The sequence below is a fragment of the Cydia fagiglandana genome, chromosome 5, assembly GCF_963556715.1.
Source record: "Cydia fagiglandana chromosome 5, ilCydFagi1.1, whole genome shotgun sequence".
Classification (NCBI taxonomy): Eukaryota; Metazoa; Arthropoda; class Insecta; order Lepidoptera; family Tortricidae; genus Cydia; species Cydia fagiglandana.
Window position 1 is genome coordinate 21418569 of NC_085936.1, and position 16761 is coordinate 21435329.

At 35.7% G+C, this 16761-nt stretch overlaps 1 protein-coding gene and 1 long non-coding RNA gene across 2 annotated transcripts; both read right to left on the reverse strand.

Annotated features, from left to right (window-relative positions):
- Positions 1-500: 500 nt before the first annotated feature.
- Positions 501-15407, reverse strand: LOC134664664 (pickpocket protein 28-like). Its single transcript, XM_063521406.1, has 14 exons — positions 15296-15407; positions 13215-13379; positions 12514-12643; positions 11554-11627; positions 10443-10575; positions 9778-9926; positions 5733-5841; positions 4852-4944; positions 4596-4735; positions 3667-3797; positions 2968-3027; positions 2297-2636; positions 1425-1592; positions 501-735 (listed from the first exon to the last, which is right to left on the reverse strand). The coding sequence occupies exons 2-14, from the start codon at positions 13376-13378 to the stop codon at positions 648-650; spliced, it is 1779 nt and encodes a 592-aa protein (XP_063377476.1). The 5' UTR covers position 13379; positions 15296-15407; the 3' UTR covers positions 501-647.
- On the reverse strand, positions 8463-9581 carry LOC134664665 (uncharacterized). Its single transcript, XR_010098275.1, has 2 exons — positions 8975-9581; positions 8463-8827 (listed from the first exon to the last, which is right to left on the reverse strand). It is a non-coding gene; the product is annotated as an uncharacterized LOC134664665 (long non-coding RNA).
- Positions 15408-16761: the final 1354 nt, after the last annotated feature.

The following is a 16761-nucleotide window of genomic DNA, read 5'->3' on the forward strand; positions in this document are numbered from 1 at the left end:
GATGGTAAATTATGTTAAACTAGCGCAAGATTCTCAAGAACGCTACTTTTTCTGCGTTTAGTGATAGCTGCGTTAAGCGCTAGTTCATAGATGAAAAGAATCATAATATGGAAATGTTTCATCTGAATCGGTTCAGCAATTTAAGCGTGAAGAGGTAACAGACATACAAACACTTCTGCCCTCGGCTTTATCTGCGTTGAATATGATGATGATTGATATCAATTCTCAAGGTCTCAATTCATCTTTGTTCCAAATTTCATCTAAATCGGTTTAGCGGTTGAAGCTTGAAGAGGTAACAGGCAGACAGACCGACAGACTTACTTTTTTTTTTTAGTAGGAACGGGGACTAGCAGGGATCATAGGGATAATATAAAAAAGGGATAATGTTTATTTATGTAAAAGTAATTTTCTTTATCCAACATTTATTTTGAGGAAACCGGAAATTAATATTTCGTTATTAAGTAGAACCAATTCGCATAAAACATAATAAAGACAAATAATGCAGTTTTAATTTTTAATGATAATATTTACGTACACGTACTACAGTCTAGTGTCCTAACCTAACAAAATTTATCCACTTCTCTATACAGCTAGGTACTATTATGTAGTAGGTCTAACTAAGAATTATTAATCGTAAATATCTCAATTTACAAATTACTAGATTCACAAAGATTCGTTGAATCCCTTGGAGTTTCTTCTTTATTTGAGTCCTCACGTTTGGAAGTGCAGAACCATCTAGGGACAAAAGATTTATTATTGAATAATAAAATTTGTCTACTGTATCATTCGTATTTTTTTTTATCACATCTCTGCGTTTTTCCACGGTTTACAGCGAGCCGCGCGCTTGAGGACTTGAGGAGCAGGTAGCAATACAACCTAATCCTAATAAATGGCATAGGCAGTTTTACGAAAACAACTGCCGTCATGTCTTCTTTTTCCTCACGTTATCCCGGCATTTTGCCATGGCTCATGGGAGCCTGGGGTCCGCTTGACAACTAATCCCAAGAATTGAGGTAGGCACTAGTTTTTAGGAAAGCGACTGCCATCAGACCTTCCAACCCAGAGGGGAAACTAGGCCTTATTGGGATTAGTCCGGTTTCCTCACGATGTGACTGCCGTCATGTGTTAAAATAATTCCCTTCCTTTCCGTTTCAGCAAATTATTTTTGTTTGGATATTTTTAATCAAAATTTTACACCAACCATTGTTTAATTTTCCTAATATCAATTTCATTGCAATTGCAAATGAGCGTTAAAATATTTTAAAATCTACAATGTTCTATGTACAAAGAAAGAATTTAAGAAAGCATTAAAGTTGGATAGGTAAATAAAAATTGAAAACCAACTCATAAAGTAAAAGTATCCCTATGAAATAAGCACAAGCGTTGTTTTAACAGTTGACTAAATCAGTTTTAAGAATATTTACTTGATCGAGAAGTAGTAAAAGATCTCGGCGAGCGTGAGGAAGGAGAATCCTAGGAAGAGGCCAAGAGTACCGCCGACGTCAGCCAGAAACTGCGACAGCCCCACCAGTTCCGACCGCTGCATGGCCACGAAGCGAGGTCGTCTGTAGTAAATTATAATTTCGGTGAACCTGCAAAGGTAAAAGTTCACTGCTAAAAAAATACGCATTAAAAAGAATAACATTAAGACGAAAGAAAATAACGACAACGAGAAAAAGACGAGAGAGAAGATTGAGAAGAGAGAGTTTAAAGGAAGACATTGTTGTAAATGTTTATGGGGAAAGAGGCATTAAGGAAACAGATTTAAAGAGCCGCTTGCATTATTTCGGTAGTTTTTGATTGGATAAGCCCAGGCAACTATGGAACAATTCAACTTATTTTATTGAATACTTATTTTGCTAATCTGAAGACTCCGGTTCGATCCCGACCTTAGCCACCGGAGGGCTTGCAAGGCAATTTGAACGTACCTAAACTGACATACCATCTAAATTATGTAATTTACTTAATGTGCATTTTGCTCGTACTTTTCCGTACATATATTATAATATTGGCGCGAGCGAGACGCAACTAAATGACATAGTTCGAATTGGCCTCTTAACCTTGCTTTCTTTATTATATAATATATGACAGTCATCTATTACAGTATGAAGTGAAAAAGTGATATTGTATTTTTCTACCATAGCCATGGCCATGCCTCATTATTTCAACGTTTTATGGCCATTTTTTTTACCTAACTTTGTCATTACGGATATAAGTATCGTTTTGTTTGAACGTCTATTGTTTTACATGATATATTATGACTATTGCAAAGTATATTATTTAAGTATGAACTAACTCATTTTCAGTTTCGGTCTCATTACTAATGGACTTATTGTCAGCCGTTTCAACATTAGTTTCATCAACCGCAGTTACGGCTTCAGTTGTAAATTCAATATCAATATCACGGCCGTCTGTCGAAGTTTCATAAGTGTCTTCATCTTCAGTATCGCTATTATCATCATAATCGTCAAGTTCTTCTTCTAATTTGTCAAATTCCTTCACTTTCTTGAAATATTCTTTAAGATCAAGTTTAGTAATGACAATATCCGCATCGTAATTAACATCTCTGCATGACGGTAGGCAAAAACATTCGTTGGTTGTGCTTTCATTCACATCTCCTTCTGTGGCATATTGATCTGTAACGGTAAAATATTTTTTTTAAGTAAACACTTTATTGTACAACAAGAAAGGAATACCTATTGGTTAAATCAGATAAAACTTAAATGTAGGTATAATACAAAGGTGAACTTATCCCTGTGTGGATCTCTTCCAGTTTACCTATACCTAAAGGAGTAATTAGAAGCTATAATTTTAGTACATACATGCAAAAGAAAAACAATGTCATTGTAAAACAGTCATATCTACATAATCATAATCACGTCGAAATGTATGCAATTATTATATATAATAAAATTATTATGCTATTTCAAAATAACTGATAATTATCCATAGTTTTGAATTACTTACCTAAAGCTTTAGCTATGCAATTATAGCTATCAGCTTTACAAATAGGCGTGCTGGTATTACCTACAAATGATAAAAACATATTTACCTCAGGAAACTGTAAAAACTAATTAGATAGGTACTTACATTATTATTGTTAGTTCAACAGTGGCTAAACATATTCATAAACAAAAACCAATCTGAGCAGGTACTTCCTTTTTTCTAAAGTAAATAGAATTAGACCAAGAAAAGTATGCAATGATCTTGATAGCACACTCAGTGCTATTGTTACTTTAAACGTCTATGAAATTGTGACATATAAACACCTCTACTGCGTATGCTACCAAGAACACTGCAGACTTTTCTTGGTGTAAATCTCAGAGGAAAGTGGACGAGCACGCGCGATCGCTTCTACATACAAACATAGTTCCCATTTTCTTCTCTGGATATTAACATTTTAGAAAATATTGTGAAGTACCTACATATATTTTTTGCTTCTACACAACTCTAACAATAATACCAAAATAAAACAAATTCAAAGGCCCTACGTTTGACTGACGTTATGTACCGTTTCATATGTACATCAAAATATCTAAAGAATGATGTTCAAAATGTTAATAATCACAGAAGAAAATGTGGACTACGTTATTATGGAGGAGTGGTAGTTTTAATTCTACTATATTAAGTCATAGGTATTACAAATACTATTACTATCATTCTTACGTGGCATGTAGAAGCTGACGCATCCACAGATCTTAACGGTGTAGTTAGTGACACATTCCAGCTGGCAGTTTAAAGAAGTATATTTTTGAAAAAACTGCAGATATCGCTCGTTTGGGAAATAACATTGACGGCTGCACAAATATAAATAAAAATAAATTATTCACCAAATTAAATATCTAAATTAATAGATTTTTCGCGATAGGATCGCCTGTTGTCTGCCTCTATTTTTCATTCAAGACCAACTTTAGTTTGCCTTTGTATTAATGACGAATGTTAGTTTTCCTGTTTTGTTTTGATTTTTGTACAGTAAACTGTTTTTCACCACACCAACCCGAAACAAATATTAAATGTAAAATATTAAACAAAATCAAACCAAATCAAATACAAATGAATGTTATTAAATATTTCATCACTTAAAAGTCAATTCTACCAGCAAACATAAGAAAACAATTCAAAATTTGCATTTGATTACTTTGCCTCACATGTGAATAAAATGCAACTTTGCTATCTGTTTTTGAAGTGCAAAGTATGTCTATTCATATATATGGTACAAAAACAAGTCAAAAAACGATAAATAAAAATAACTTAAAATTAAAATGTAAGCCTTTCCGAGCTGATGTGGTGAAAAGTGTTTTACTACTACTACTAAATTTAGCTATCCGAATTCGGGTATTCAGCTAGGTCATTGATTCAAATGTGTAACGAGGGAAAGCTTTTGACTTTGTGCATGCAATTGTTAGCCAAATAACATTGAAATAAAAAACACAACACTTCCCTGCTTCATCTCCTCATTCTGATCGAATTAAAAGTTGTTTCCTATCTAGTTTTCTACCAATTGGATCGTACAACATAAAGAATCGTGTGTTGAAGGAACTAATCTAAATAAAATTAACATGCACCCTGTGCTAAAACAAAGTGGAAACATTTACACTTTCGGAGAATAATGAGCAAGTTCGTCAGCGGTGTCCAGGATGTCAAGTTTGATAGCAAAGGATGTGGTCTTCCCGGGTTGCGCAGCATAGTTGTGGAGCGAGGCCTGCGGCAGATCAGCTGGGTGGTGGAAGTATACCTTAACAAATATTTCAGTAGACATAATCTAATATTCATATTTTTTTTGAAATTGATAATTCTAAAAGTAGATAATAAATTTAACTTAGTTTATGCTGACTATATGCCGTAACTTACCATGTAACCGGGTCGAGTATTCCTATCGCATGCAAAATCTCGATTTTTAATTTCTTTTAATGATATGAAGAGGTCTTCCACCGCACCGTTCGGCTAAAACAAAAACTAGAAGATTAATCTATTCAACCTAGGACTTCACTTCCTTAAGCTGGAAACAAATTATCGGAAACGGCTGACGGACGCGGCTCACAGCCGCGACTTATACCTATCTAGATAATGAATATACACTGAACTGTGCAAACTATCGGAGGTAAGCCGTGGACGTGACCGTGCGCTGGATGTTTCTGTCAGCCGAAAGCCACGTCCCGAACACTGTGCACACTTTTATGTCGCGCCCGTCAGCCGCGTCCGATAATTTGTTTCCAGCTTTAGAGTTGTCCACTATATCTTAGGAGTCTTGGAATGGATGTCAGATGGGTGGATGAGGAATTGAGGATAAGTGGGTTGGTGCATAGCATTTTTCAAAATGATTAGAGTCCACAATCCCAATTGAACGTAAACTGAATGCACACGTTGTATTATATTATGTATCGAGCTTTTCGACGCGATTCGAGAAATGATATTTTAGAGATTCACTAGAATGCCCCGGCTGAATTTTGGAGCGGCGTTAATAATAGCGTAAGCGCCAGCCGCCATAAGGTACCTTTTGCCGTGGAACGTCACATATCTTTACTATTTCATATCTAGTGCATCTCTAAATCATTTCCCGAATCGCGCCGTTTATGAGAGATGGTACGCCGCTTGCGTGACATGTGCGTGAAAAGCTCCAACATTTTAGCTCACGTGCACCTCCACGTCTACGCACGTCCTTTGGCTTTTATACTTTGAGTTTAGGTATACAATATACATAAGTTGAAAAACATAATTGTTTAAATATATACCCGGCCCCGTCTTGGAAATACGTCTTTGGCGGAACTGTTGTAGTTTTTCTCCAGTGACCAACCTTTTTGGGCATTCGACGTGTTCAAGTAGTAGCGCTTTTGGTGTAAGCTGTAACAAATAAATAACGGCCCGATTCCAACTTTAAGATACGTCAGTTAAAAGATATAGAAAAGATATGGATTAGATATGTCAGTGTCAAACAAGTGTCAAAATGCTGTGGTATCTATGTGGTATCTATGCGACACTGGTTCTGTTACTGTTATACATTTTGTTAAAGTTACGTCATCTGTCTGGTGGTCTGTCTGGTCTGAGGAATATCTATATAACTATAATAGTAAATAAAACACTTAAAATAGGTTTGTACAATGCAGGTTCTCTTGGCACAAATCATGACAATTTCATAGCGGCTGCTACTCGGCAGGATGTTGATGTGTTGGCGATCAACGAATCATGGTTAAGGGCGGGTGAAGAAGGGCGGGCGCCGACACTTCCTGGATATAGTTTCCGGCATATTCCTAGACCGCAGGGCGACCGGTCGCGCGGTGGAGGCGTAGGCTTTTATATTAAGCGTAATCTCAAAGCTCGGACCTGGCCTCATCCCGTTGACCCGTTGCATAAGCTGGTGGAGCAGATGTGGATCACTTTTACTCTCAACGGAAAGAAGTTGGTAATCGGAACGGCATACCGACCACCTTGGATGGATCTGCAATTATTTTTTGATGCCTTAACTGACTCAGTTAGTGCAATCCGTGGCTACGATAATCTAATTATACTTGGTGACTTCAATGTTAACTTATTGAATGGCACCGACACAAAAACCACTCAGTTCAATAACTTCATAACAAGTACTGGATTAACTCAATTGGTGTCACAGCCTACGCATTTCACTGACACCAGCCAGACGCTGATCGACGTTGTCTGCTCTGACTTGCGGGCTGCTAGCACTCACATGGATCATGTGGGTTCACTGTATGGTCATTGTCTTGTTGTCTGTAATTTTAATATTAAGCGCGAGAAACTAAAACCTTACCACATTACCTATAGGCCTTTTAAAAATATCTGCGACAAAGATTTAGATGTGGACTTGCGGTGCGTGAGATGGGACTTAATATCAAACCTTGAAAATGTAAATGACATGATTAATGCTTTTAATCAACAAGTACTTAGTCTATTTAATGTACATGCCCCTGTAAAGACGTCCCTAGTTACAACACAATCCTACCCCTGGATTACTGACACCATCAAACATATGATGAGGCTGCGTGACAGTGCTGCGGCAGACTTCCACAAAAACCAGAGTGATGTTAAAAAGAAATACTACAAAGATCTTAAATCTGTTGTAAATAAAGCTTTATATTTTGAAAAAGTTGCATATTTCAAACAAAATATAAATAATAAAATAAAAGAACCTAAAGCTTTATGGAAAAACTTAAAATCAGCAGTCTTGCCTAAAAAGGATAAAGAATTACCTACTTTTTTCAATAACCCCGATATCTTAAATATACATTTTCTAGAGCTGCCGGGAACTACAGGTGTCACTATATCACAGCTAACTTATTTTGAGTTCCATAAGCACAATGACTCTGTTTTCCACTTAGATACTATTAATTCTAGCCAGATTATCAAAATAATTAAATGTCTAAAATCTAACGCCGAGGGTTTTGATGGGATAAATTTGAATATGCTTATCTTAACTTTCCCATACACAATTGAGATCATTACAAGCCTAATTAATACCTCTATTGTTACATCCACCTTTCCAGATATCTGGAAGTTAGCATTAGTAAACCCCTTGCCTAAAGTATCAAACCCAACCATGCCTAAAGACCTTAGGCCCATAAGCATACTACCCTGCCTATCTAAAATATTGGAAAAAGTTGTCTGCTCACAGTTAACCACCTACCTAGAAAAAAACAATATTTTGCCAGATGTCCAATCAGGTTTCCGCAAAGGACGTAGTACAATGACTGCTCTATTGGATGTCACTGATAACATTTTGGATGCTCAAGACAAGGGAATGTGCACACTTTTAGTACTCCTCGATTTTTCGAGGGCATTCGATTGTTTGAATATTAACCTGCTATTATCGAAGTTGAGCTACTATGGTTTTGACCATAAAACTGTAATGTGGTTTGCCAGCTATCTGTCTAACCGATCGCAAATTGTAAAAGTGCATCTCAGTGATGGTTCTTCACTTTTTTCTGAGAAAGCCGAGCTAACTAGAGGAGTTCCGCAAGGATCCGTGATTGGCCCGCTCCTGTTTATATTATATTCTGCAGATATTACATCTCACATCACGCATTGCAAATACCACATCTACGCAGATGACATACAAGTATATATATCATGTAAGCCCGCCGATATCAACAGTACCATAGGGAAACTAAATGAAGATCTCACCAGAATTGCTGGATGGGCTACACAAAACTGCCTACTACTTAACCCTAGCAAAACAAAATACCTTGTGTTTGGCAGCAAGCAGCAACTGGCCGGTGCCAGCATTTCAGTGGATGTTCTGCTAATGAACAAACCAGTTGAGAGGGTGTATGAGGCGCGTAACTTAGGTCTCATAATGGACTGCGGACTACGATATGAGAAACATACCGCTGAGACAATTAGGAGTTGCTTTTATAAACTTAAGGTACTATATAAAATTCGGCCATATTTAAGTGAAAACTTGCGCATTCAATTAATTGAATCACTCGTCCTATCAAAGCTGAACTACGTGGATGTTGTGTTTGGGCCAAGACTTCTTGCAAAAACTAAACGACTCATACAGCGTGTTCAAAATGCCTGTGCTCGCTTCTGTTTCGATATTCCGTTGAGAGCTCACGTGACCCCATATCTGAATAGCCATAGCATCCTCAAAATGCAACACCGCCGTAAACTACACTTGGCTTGTTTGCTCTTTGGCGTACTGAACTATAAAACTCCTTCATATCTCTTCAACAAGCTATCTTGCATCAAGCTCCGCGAACGCCGTGATTGTGGGATTCATCTGTTGACGCCGCGTCATGCCTCAGCCGCTTTCCGAGGAAGCTTTAAATATTCTGCGTCCCGCTGTTGGAACAACATTCCGCCCCCAGTGAGAAACCTGCAAAATATATATAGTTTTAAAACAAAGCTCAAACAGTATATGCTCAATCACCAGCTTAACCAGGAAACCTGCAGATTAGAAACCAGCTGCCTGTAGTCAAGACTCTTGCTGTTATTGTATTGTATTGTAAATTTTGTTACTTACCACAATGTTCTTGTTCCTTCCGCATAGGAGTCGACACCATTCCCGACACGCCATCCTTTTTATCTGTGTCATTTTCATTATGTTTCTATTTGTTTAACTTTGGTGTTGTTTTTGTTTATATATTTTAGCCAACTTTGTAACATTGTTTTCATGACTAAAAAGTTAAAACTGATTGAGATTTTACATAATATTATATTAGATTCACTCACTTTATTGTTTGTCAAATCTGTCATCGAATTTAATTTCGTGTAGCTACCGCTGGCGCTAGTTATGCGCGCTTAATGCCGCGCCACGATGTGACCCGACCGGATTGTACAAGTTCGATCGGTTAATCCGTGTACTTAATTCATCTCTTTTTGTATTAGCTGTGTAAAATGTGTGTAATCTATTTTTCGGTTTATTTTATGTTTCTTTACTAATTTTTTTTGTCTGTTACCTTCCGTGATTATTTCTCACTTGATGGTCTAATCGGAAGATCAGCGCTGGAAGTCGCCAGCAACATGCTGAGATGGGACCATTTCGTGACACTTTATTTTTCACTATGTTTTTTCTATGTATGTCTGTTGTCTGTGTGTTTACGAATAAAAAACTATTCTATTCTATTCTATTCTAAAATTGACGTTTCTTCAAACAAATACGTCACTTTTGACACTTGTTTGACACTGACATATTTATCTAATCCATATCGTTTCAATATCTAGTATTTGACGTATCTCATTGTTCGAATACGGCTGTAAGACATTTCAACACTTAATCTAACTCTAAATCATAAAACTATTTCTAATTTTCGTCTTACTCTTTACCTATGTCTGCGAAATATGTCATTAGTAGCCAAAGTATTGAAAGTGTAACAGACACCGTCTGCGGTCAAAACTGGGCGAAATTTTTTAATACAGTCAACCTCATTACGCCACCAGCACTCCTCAAAAATTTCTTCACGTTTGGGCACCACCTGTAAAGTTCATATAGAATTGGTGCGGAATTGAAAATTGATTTTTTAAACAAACATTATGTTATGATTGGTGAATTTTAATATGTAATATATTTAGTAAATAATTATAAAAAAAAAATCTGCTACCTATGTAAATAATTACGCTTAGCTTAGCTACTTCTTCGTCCCGGAACGATAAGAATTTTTAAGGTATTTCTGTATGATCAATCTCCTTTCTATTGTCGAAAACTTTAAAATACATAAAGCTAGGAAAATTAAATTTTCACCATGAATACTTTGAAGGTTGGTCATTGAACTGTAATTATAAGTCATCCAAATATAAATGCGACAGATGTTTGTCTGTCTTTCTGTCTATCTGTTACCTCTTCACGCTTAAACCTCTGAACGGATTTAGTTTAAATTTGGCATAAATATTGAGTCCCGGAAGAGTACTTACTCTAAACTGCTGGAACTAATTCCAGACAGACGTCCACGCAGACAAAATGGCGGGCATAAGCTAGTACAAAATAAACTTACCTCGTAGAACGTACTGATTTCAATTGTTTGGTTCAATAAGATGGCCGAAGCTATATCGTCACCGTTGTCACAAAACACAATTGTGGAATGTAATTTTTTGAGGTTTGCAGTAGAGTAATCTTCTGAAGTATAGCTAAAAATAAAATATTTATTTTAATAACATTAGTGTCGAGTAAATTGACTATATATTTTTGTTCGGTCACTCCTTTCAATAGTCTGTTTTCTTGGGCTATTAAGATACATCATATAATTATTTTCTATGTAAGAAAGAAATGAGCGTTACATACTATCATCCTTTGGGCAGTACTTCAAAGTTAAAATAAAACAGATTTAACTACCACAATAAGTTGCCCTTGAGCCATCATTGATGTCACTTATTAACCGACTTTTTTACCCAGAAGGAGGAGGTTCTATATTCGGCGTGGCTATGTTTTTATTTTATTTATGTATGTTTACCGATTTCTCCGAGACCCGTGGTGCGATTTGAATATTTTTTTTTTTCAAAAGGAACTACTTCCAAGGCGATCTTACATTAATCTGGTGCAGTTCTGATGATGGGATCCATGAGGAATTGAGGGAGCTCCACAATTTTTCAAGGCACATGAACGATGATTTGGGTATTTTCGTGTGCAACTCGAGCATTTTTTCTCGAAAACCACCAATTTGAAATGAATAAACGGATTAGATTTACACTAATGTGCCGACAAACATGGTACGGATTGCACCAAGAAGGTTCGACTGTGTATTCTGAGGTGTGTTATTAGGTACCAAAAATTTGATTATTGCCAAAAAATTTATTTCAAAAGTAACACGCCTTTTGTATGCAAAGTTCTGGGCAGGTGTGGTGCCGACGTATTTGCAGTTAACTATACCTATAGTTCGTTTTTTTTAGCATTTGAAAGAACTCCACAGAAGCAAGCGTGCAGTTTTTATTAGGCTCTTTAATTATTAATAATTACTGAATTATCTAATGTAGCATGGTCAATACATATAATTTAGTTCAAATTATTACCGCTAAAAGTGCCGGGTTTGGAACCACAAGCTTACTTCTGCGAAGTTCTTTCTAATGCTAAAAAAAACGAACTATAATATATACTCGTACATTACTTACTATTCATAAGAATAGTTGTATCTTTTCTGACTGATCCTTGCTTCTGGACATATTGTGACCGCGGGGAAAGGGTACTGAAAACAATAACAGTGATTTAAGAAAAAGGCTGCCTGCGTGATGGACACCTTACCGAGGGGCCTAGGTTTAGAAGGTAAATTTTAAATTTATAGTTAGGTTTAGTTTTAGTTGTTTTATTTTTTAAGTACCTAGTAATCCTGTTAATGTAATTTTTATACAATTTTACTTTGTTATAAACGAAACAAATAATATCCATTGAAATAGGAAAAATATACTGTATAATATAAAGTCGTAATTCTGTGACATGTATGTAAAGATGCAATAATGCATACAAGAAGAATATCGTTAGGGGTTCTTAATAAATCGGTACATTATAGAACATTTTTACCTTATCAGAGCTCAAGAGATGGCGCTATTAAAAATATGCCTAAAATGTTGCGACATCACTGCTGCGGCCTTGAAGAAGGCGCTGTCACTGTCAATTTTTAATTAATAAAATAAGTGACGGATTTAACTGTCTCTGTTAAATATTTAAGTACGTATTTACTGTACGTAGTTACGTACAGTAAATGCGGCTTCAAACGTCAAACATCGTCAACTCGCATTGTCAAAGGCCGCAGCATGCAGTACCGTCGCAACAGTAATGTAGCTTCCGTTGCCATCCGAATATCACCTTAAACCTTCGAGCAACACGGAAGGGAGGCGGCATTCGCACTATTTCCCCTCTGCCTAGGTACAAGATCAACTGATTAGTAAGTAGTAACTGATTAGCGCGGGTAATAAAACTAGTTGCGCTCGGATTTTTCACTAGACCGAGTCCAGACGCGCGCGTGAACACAGCAGCAAAAAAATCCCTAATTGCTCGGTTTTCTGTCGTAAAAAGAGGTCTGGGGCATCAAATTTAGTCGAAAGAGCTTGAGAGCTTCTTAGATTTAGACCTACCTCGTTCACGGGTATTAGGCGTTCTTTCAAGGTTACCGCGACTCCATTAGTATCATACTTTACATACGACCTATAAACCATGAACACACACAGAGCTGTGCTGAGGACGAACGTAGAGGTCCAGAATATTCTGAAATTAATAATAATTAAATAAATAAATTGTAGGTAATCAAAGTGCGTACAGAGTGAAAATGCTTCCAATGGATGGGATGGTATTGTTTCTCGAAGACATAAAAGAAAGCAACTAAAATTGTAAAAACTTGTCTTCATTTTTAGGCCACTGAGGAGAGCGTTGGTAGTTGGTAGTCTAGCGGCTAGAGCGTGCGACTTTCAATCCGAAGAGTGCGAGTTCAAATCCCGACTCGTACTAATGAGTTTACCTGGATTTACGATATTTTTATCATTTAATATTTATCAGTCGCTTTTCGGTGAAGGAAAATATCGTGTGGAAACCGGACTAATCCCAATAAGGCCCTTGTTTCCGCTCTGGACTCGAAGGCCGGAAGATAAGTTATCAAAATGTTTATATTATTCTCTTAGTGCCACTTGCATCATCCCACTAACCCGGGGTTAACCGGTTAAACCGGTTAAATCCAGTGTTAAATTGTACTGGTAACCATGGCAACTACATACAGGTTTTACCAGTAAACCCCGGGTTAGTGAATGGTGTGTTCCTCTAAACAATTTTATTACATAGGTACCTCTCAAGAATAGAAAATCCTTTTCCTGCAATGTATCTTATGCCATTTAGTGTAGTATTTTCTGCAAAATCATGGAAGACGTGTGACATAAAATTATGGCACAATCCGTTTCTAACTTTTATTCTTTCTGGATCCATCGAATTCTCTTTACTAATCTTCTGCATCCTAAAAAATAGGCCAGACAGGTTGTCAAAACATTTTGCAAACAAAAACTATCATTCTGCTTAAGGAACATGTACCTACAAAAATTACTTTTATATCACAGACTAGTAAGACAAAGTAAACAAATATCTACAATCTACAAAAATAAATGAGCAATACGACTGTACTACTTTAAGGTTTTTCGGTAACTAATTATTCAGTTAATTTCCTAATGTTTTTCACTTACCGTATTAGTGAACTATAACTGTAATTAACCTATAATTAACTACTGTCACGCAAAACCGATGGCGTTAATTCATTTGGACCATCCTTTCACTTTTAGACATGAGTCAAATAATTTTAACTTCTATAAGAATAATAATGTAGGTACCAAAAGTTTGACACGAGCTTATAATCACCACAACAGATTTCTTATAAAGTCCATATAATACTGATTGAGACAAGTCCTCAGTAATAATTGCAGCCTTAGAGTTCTTTTGCGGCGCATCGTAACATCCGCACACTATCGCTTTAATGACTTCTAAAATTAAAATAAAACCGGTCAAATACAAGGCAGACGCGCGGCTGAAGGTCAACATACATTTAAATAGATAGATAGATAGATAGATAGATAAAATCTTTATTCAACCACAACTTACATGCTTTTTGACACAATAAATAATAACAAGAGACAAAAAGAAAGTTGACAAGAGACAAAAAAAAAGAAAAATGCAACATACAATTTTACACTACAATAGCAGTAATAGCAATTTACATATTTGACATATTTTAAGTAGAGGGTCATGTGTTGTGGTAAAGAATAGGCGCTGCCTCAGCATAAATACTGCGGAGACCGCAGCGCTGATCTTCCGTCAGGACCTTAAATAAACCTACAGTTATGAACGACCAGTGCAGCGCTGGTCGATGTATGTATGAAATATATATAATTAAAATTAAAATTATATTATATATATTTCATACTATATATATAAATACAGATTATTATTTTTATTTTAACGAGAATCGTGAGAGAATCCATTTAAAAGGTGTAGAAGGGGTCAATAGCAAAAACCAGATGTATCTAATGAAAATAAAACGTGTTTTGCGCACAGTCACTTACACTTTGCAACGATGAACACCCCTATATAAAGGACGTGACAAGCCAAATTTTATCCATAACTAAGGGAAAAAACGTAAACAGAATAAAAATTGGCCCAATAATTTTTTTGATTCATACGTAACGCAATATTATGTTTTACTAGGTCAATATTTCAATGGAAAAAGTTTTTTACTAAAATAATTATTTAAAACACTACTTCGTAAATTAATAGTAACCCGTGTGGGTATAGTTGTATCTTTTTTGTCTGTTCCTCGCCTGCGGACATATCGTGACCGCAGGGAACGGGTTCCTACTTAAAACATTTCGGTAATTTCGACGTACGTTGAAACCAGACGTGTAGGGAAAGGTCAGGTTAAGGCATCCTCTCAATATAAGTACTGTAGAAAATATATATATAGTCCCAACGCTACGAATTTACTGATGTCCCCAACGGAAACTTTACAAAATTGGGAAATCTCTACTTGGAAACAATTCAGAATATTCTCGTACTTTTGTACTTATAAAGATCCAAATATATAGGTATCCCCTTTCCAAAATGGACACTCTTTAAGAAATATTTCTGAAATTACTGAGAATTTTTCCAACTTTTTCGAAACTTTCCTTAACATCTGAAGCTGGGATGTATTAGTTTTGTTTTGAAATTTGGAGATCTCGTATTTTTCTATAATTTCCGTATATTTTAGTAGTGTCCAATTTATTGTGATATATTACTCATTTTCTCTCTATTTAACTAAATTTTATTATACGTATTTATTTTGTTTGTTTCGATCAAAAGATGTTTGTGAATTCGACCATACAATTAGAAATTTAATAAACATACCTTATTTACAGACAGTAGGTGCTCCTTTAATGCGACCACGACGCCGCTAACTAGTATCATACTTCAAGTATGACTAAACTTATAAACCATCATTACACAGAGAATCTTGCTAAGAATAAACGTGAAAGTCCAAATAATCTGTAATTATTTGAAACATTTAATTAGAATCATACCCTAGTATAATGCCATCAAGATATTTCGGAGACTCCACGTCATATCTGCGAGTTCTGCGACAAAGGAACGGTGCCACAAAGTCAATCATATTAACAAGCTTATTGTAACATCATAGAGAGCCTATTATTTCTTGTGTGTAACAACTGCCCATGTTTAGCATAAAAACACTCGTAACAGGATTTCACTTCGTTTGTTTCATTTTAAGATTTTTGCATACAAGATGGCACTTTTCACGGTATGTTTTTATTTTTAAACAGTTGTATATTTTATCCGTGTGCTTTTAAGTTTTTTCGGCTCAGTTGGCAACGGCTTATACCTATTCAGCCGATGTCTTAATGAAATACTTCCTCATACGATTTACTTATACGCATTTCCTTTATGAAGGAAAAATATGTAACCCACCTCAAAGGTAATAAAGGTAAAGGTAAGGGTTAGATAATCTTCCGTAAATAATAATACGCTCATACCTTTCTAAAATGGAGGCTCTTTTTTCGGCGATATATTTTAAGCTATTAAGTAGTGTTTTCTGCGAAGTCATAGACGATTTGCATTAAAAGTTGATAGCAAACGGCCCTTCATCCTGCGTGCCTTTATCGCTCGTAGAATCTGCGCTGACAGATTGCATTCTGTAATAAGAAAATTTTGATAGAAAAACATTTTTTCGAAATATTCTTAATTGTCTTTCAAATAAAACGTCAGTCGGAAAATTTTGATTAAATAGCACAGCAGAATGCTGTATTGCTCTGAAATCAGTTTTTAGATTAGATAGTATTTTTTGCTGATCGTTTATAAGTACAGTACCCATATCTTTGTATTTGTTTAAACTACATATGTAGGTACTCGTAGTTATACTGCGGTTATACTAGATACCTGTATATAATACGTCTAAGATTATTTTAAGAAATATAGGTACCTACGTATATATTAACAGTAACTTAGATATTATTTAAAATATCTAATACATATTCCTGTTCCAAAGATAAACTGATGTTAATCTAATAATCTTTGACTAGGAACTGTACAAATTGATCTTATTTTGATATCTTTTCATTTCGTTGCTTCATATTGTGTAAAATGAGCAAGATCCACTGCGAGTGATGTATTTATTAATTAAATGAGATCTATTTGCCTTCGTTTCGAGAAAGATTCGAAATCGCTACTATTTAATCAATTGAATTACCGAAATTTTGTTAGTTTTTTGCGGTGAATTTTCTCATTGTAACTTTAACTAAACATCTGTAATATCTGTCGCAGACGTATCTGCTTGGTACAATATTAACCTACTTTTTAGT